Source organism: Phaenicophaeus curvirostris, chromosome 21, assembly GCF_032191515.1.
Source record: "Phaenicophaeus curvirostris isolate KB17595 chromosome 21, BPBGC_Pcur_1.0, whole genome shotgun sequence".
In the NCBI taxonomy this organism is placed as follows: domain Eukaryota; kingdom Metazoa; phylum Chordata; class Aves; order Cuculiformes; family Cuculidae; genus Phaenicophaeus; species Phaenicophaeus curvirostris.
The window spans coordinates 6,514,203-6,517,982 of record NC_091412.1 but is presented as its reverse complement, the minus strand read 5'-3'; the positions used below and the strand labels follow the sequence as shown (position 1 = coordinate 6,517,982).

Sequence of the window (3,780 nt, the reverse complement as noted above, 5' to 3'; positions counted from 1 at the left end):
GGTGACTTTAAACTGGAAGGGGGAAGATTTAAACTAGATATTAGGAAGAAATTCTTCACTATGAGGCCCTGGCCCAGGTTGCCCAGAGCAGTGGTGGCTGCCCCATCCCTGGAGGGGTTCGAGGCCAGGCTGGATGGGGCTTGGAGCCCCTGATCCAGTGGGAGGTGTCCCTGCCCATGGCAGGGGTGGAACTGGATGGGCTTTGAGGTCCCTTCCAGCCCAAACCCTGCTGTGTCCCCGTATCCCCTGGATTCCCGGGAGCCCCAGCCGCTCCCCACGGGTCCGCGTTCGGGCGGCGCTGGCCCTTTAAATGATGGGGCGGGGGGCGATCCGCCTGAGCGCGCTCTCGGCCAGCGGCTGGAGCTGCCTGGGCGGTGCCTTTATCCGCCTCCTCCCATCGGCTGTCGGCTGCTCGCCCTGGGGCGCGTTTCCGCTTCCGGCCGTTGCCAGGGTGGCGCCGTCGCTAGGGGAGGCCTGGCCGGCTCCGCTATGGCGGGGAACCGCATGCAGAAGATAGGGAGCGTGTTCAGCCGGTGCGGGGGCCGAGGGGCCGGGCTCGGGGGGCGTAGGGCCGGGCTAGGCTTCCCCTGACTCCCCTGCTCCGCTTCTCTGCCCGCAGGACACGGAACCTGCTCCGCATCGGCGTGATCGAGAAGCCGCTCTGGTTCGATGTTTACGCTGCCTTCCCGCCGCTGCGGGAGCCCGTGTACCGTGTGCCCCGGCCGCGCTACGGCAAGGTGACGGATGTCATCCCCGCCGTCTTCTACCAGGAAGATGAAGTGCGAGCGTGAGTCCCCGCTCTGCCGCCCCGAGCTGACTGAACACGAGCCAGCAGCGGCCCAGGTGGCCAAGAAGGCCAAGGGCATCTTGGCTTGTGTCAGAAACAGCGTGACCAGCAGGGCCAGGGAGGTTATTCTACCCCTGTACTTGGCACTGGTGAGACCGCTCCTCGAATCCTGGGGTCAGTTCTGGGCCCCTCACCACAAGAAGGATGTTGAGGCTCTGGAGCGAGTCCAGAGAAGAGCAGTGAAGCTGGTGAGGGGGCTGGAGAACAGGCCTTATGAGGAGCCGCTTGGAGAGCTGGGGGTGTTAAGCCTGGAGAAGAGGAGGCTGAGGGGAGACCTCATTGCTCTCTCCAACTCCCTGAAAGGAGGTTGTGGAGAGGAGGGAGCTGGGCTCTTCTCCCCAGTGACAGGGGACAGGATGAGAGGGAATGGCCTCAAGCTCTGCCAGAGGAGGTTTAGGCTGGACATTAGGAAAAAATTTTTTCACAGAAAGGGTGATTGGGCACTGGCAGAGGCTGCCCAGGGAGGGGGTTGATTCACCTTCCCTGGAGGGGTTTAAGGGACGTGTTTGAGGCACTGAAGGACACGGTTTAGTAATTGATAAGAATAGTTGGACTTGATGATCCGGTGGGTCTTTTCCAACCTAATGATTCTGTGATTCTGAGCTCTGCTGGGGCCCTTCCTGCCCCTTGCCAGCAGGGTAGGCCACTGCCCCTCCACCCCCCTTTTTTCTCCCCACCGCTGCTTCCCCCACAGCGTCCTCCCCCATTCCCTTCTGTGCTGCCCCCAGCTGTCTCCCCTCGCTCTCCCCTTTGTCCCCTACCTCCTCCAGCAACTACTCCCTCGGCTTTTTCCAACGATATTTTTCCTGTTTACATGGTAGAGGATCCACCTGTGTTTGTCCTGGAGGTTGCTCTGGGTGGTGGCTCCTGGGCAGCAGGTGGAGGCCCTGCAGCGCTGAACAGGCTCAGATGCTCTGTGGGTAGTTAACGCGTCCCTTCTCGATGAGCTGAAAACTGAAGCAGCTTTCTCTTTTGAACAGGAGATTTTACCGAGTTTATGGCAGTGGCCCAAGACCTTTTGACCTGTCGCAGCCAAACCACAAATCAACTTGCCAGAGGTAAGGTTAGTTCATCACTAACTAGAAATGTTTCTAAAACCTGTCCCTTTCTCCTCCTAAGTCAGCAAACCAAAATGCTGTTTGTGAGAATGAAAATACACCTTTCAAATCCAGGTTTGTTGAGAAATATTATGAACTGAAGGAAGAAGGAAAAGTTGAAGAGGAAAAATTGTTTGAGGAAACAGGAAAAGCCCTTTTGGCCAGTGGCATAATTTTACAGAGGAGAGGAGTGGATAAGGTAAGTATCAAATGTGCAAAGAATTTCTTGGCCAGTGTTCTCAGAAAACTTCACTTGTAGGTCTTAACATTGAGTGAGTGCAAATCAAATTCTTTGGAGAAGAAACAGGGGGTTGTGCTTTCTGTTGTTCTCCTCTGTCGTACCTTGACAGAAGTGTTTTATGACCCTGTTTTCGGTGATTGTCCATCTCTAACTGTAGGTAGCACCACAGGATCATCAGGACGATGAAACCAGAGACTCAGTGTTACACCTGCAGCGTCAAACTGTGTTGGAAGAGGTACAGAAAATGAAGGAAGGTCAGGAGGAGCAGACGCCAGAACTGGCAGAAGCTCAGAAGAATCCCTCTCCATCCTAGCAGCTCTGCCATTGTTGTGTAGTGCTCGGTGGCAGGCAGCGCCCTGATGGTGGCAGTCACCTGCTTGGCAGCCAGTGTTTCTGCCTCCGCGATCTCATGGTTACGAGATGTTTTCGTAGAGGGATTATGCCTCCATTATCTGGCTTCAGTGCCTTCTGTGATCGTGTGCGGGGCACACATTTGTGTCTTCCGATCTCCTCATTTGTAAAATGGGAGAAAGTTAATTTTTTTTTTTTTTTGGAGATACAAGAATGTTATCTCAGATTGTGAGTTGGAAAACATGAGTGTGAAAGGAGAAAATTAAACGTTTTCTTTAAAAATCAGAAGTCTCTCTTCAGATGTCTTGTTTCTGGTATTAAAGGTGTTTCTTACGCTCCTATACTTGCTGGTCTAGGCCCTGTGGCAGTTCCACTGCTGAAGTGGCAGAAACTGCTCCCCTGATGTGTTGTGACAGCCGCCTGCAGTGACGTCTTTTTATAGCGAGTTGAGGAAGGCTGGCTGCTATTTATATAAACTCAATAACGTGCTCCTCCTATTCCATCCTTTGTGTAAATTTGGAATAGGTTAAACTGTAACAGTACCAGATAGTTTGGACCTTTGCAGGTTTTTGGTGGCTTTAATGAAGCTGGTCATCTTGGAGCATGGCAGCTGTGGTGTGAGGCTGACTGCCGCTGCGGCAATAGTCAGTGACTTTGCTTAGAGCAATGCACGAAAATAGCAATCAAGTCTTTCTAGGACTCGGAGCCAGAAGGAATTGGATTCTTCCCATGCCCACCAACTCCAGTGCCTAACTTATTTTTTATGAAACATTTTGGCTTTGGGCTAGATGAGAAATAATCACTGTTTGTGGTTTGGTTTGGTTTTTTGTGTTTGTTTTTAAAAACCTGAACACTCTTCTCCCCACAAACTAACAGCTGTAAATCCTGTCAAATCTTTTCTCCCTCCTTGTCTGTCTCTTCTCTGCAAGGAAAGGAGGGGATTTCCTTTGGTTTCATACACAGTCCTGGACACCGTGACACAGTGTTGTGATGCTGCTGCTGTATGCAATGCCACATCCTCTTCTGAGTCTGTGCTGTGTGGCAGAGCAAAGGAGGATTTAAACACCTGTGGTTGGTTTAGGTGTGGCTTGATCACCTTTTGGCAGCAGCATAACAGCAGGGGAATTGCTTGGTTATCCTCAAAGGTCAAACTTTATTCCTAATTCCACTCTGTAATTCTAGAGGAGTGCAGGATGCCATTACAAAGAGCAAAAAGCCCTCTGAGCACTGGAGGGTCTGTTCCA

At 52.4% G+C, this 3,780-nt stretch overlaps 1 protein-coding gene across 1 annotated transcript; it reads left to right on the top strand.

Annotated features, from left to right (window-relative positions):
* The first annotated feature begins 402 nt into the window (after positions 1 to 402).
* MRPS23 (mitochondrial ribosomal protein S23) lies at positions 403 to 2,824 on the top strand. The gene is made up of 5 exons (XM_069873802.1): positions 403 to 533; positions 620 to 787; positions 1,828 to 1,905; positions 2,020 to 2,143; positions 2,343 to 2,824. The coding sequence occupies exons 1-5, from the start codon at positions 490 to 492 to the stop codon at positions 2,496 to 2,498; spliced, it is 570 nt and encodes a 189-aa protein (XP_069729903.1). The 5' UTR covers positions 403 to 489; the 3' UTR covers positions 2,499 to 2,824.
* The last annotated feature ends 956 nt before the right edge of the window (positions 2,825 to 3,780 follow it).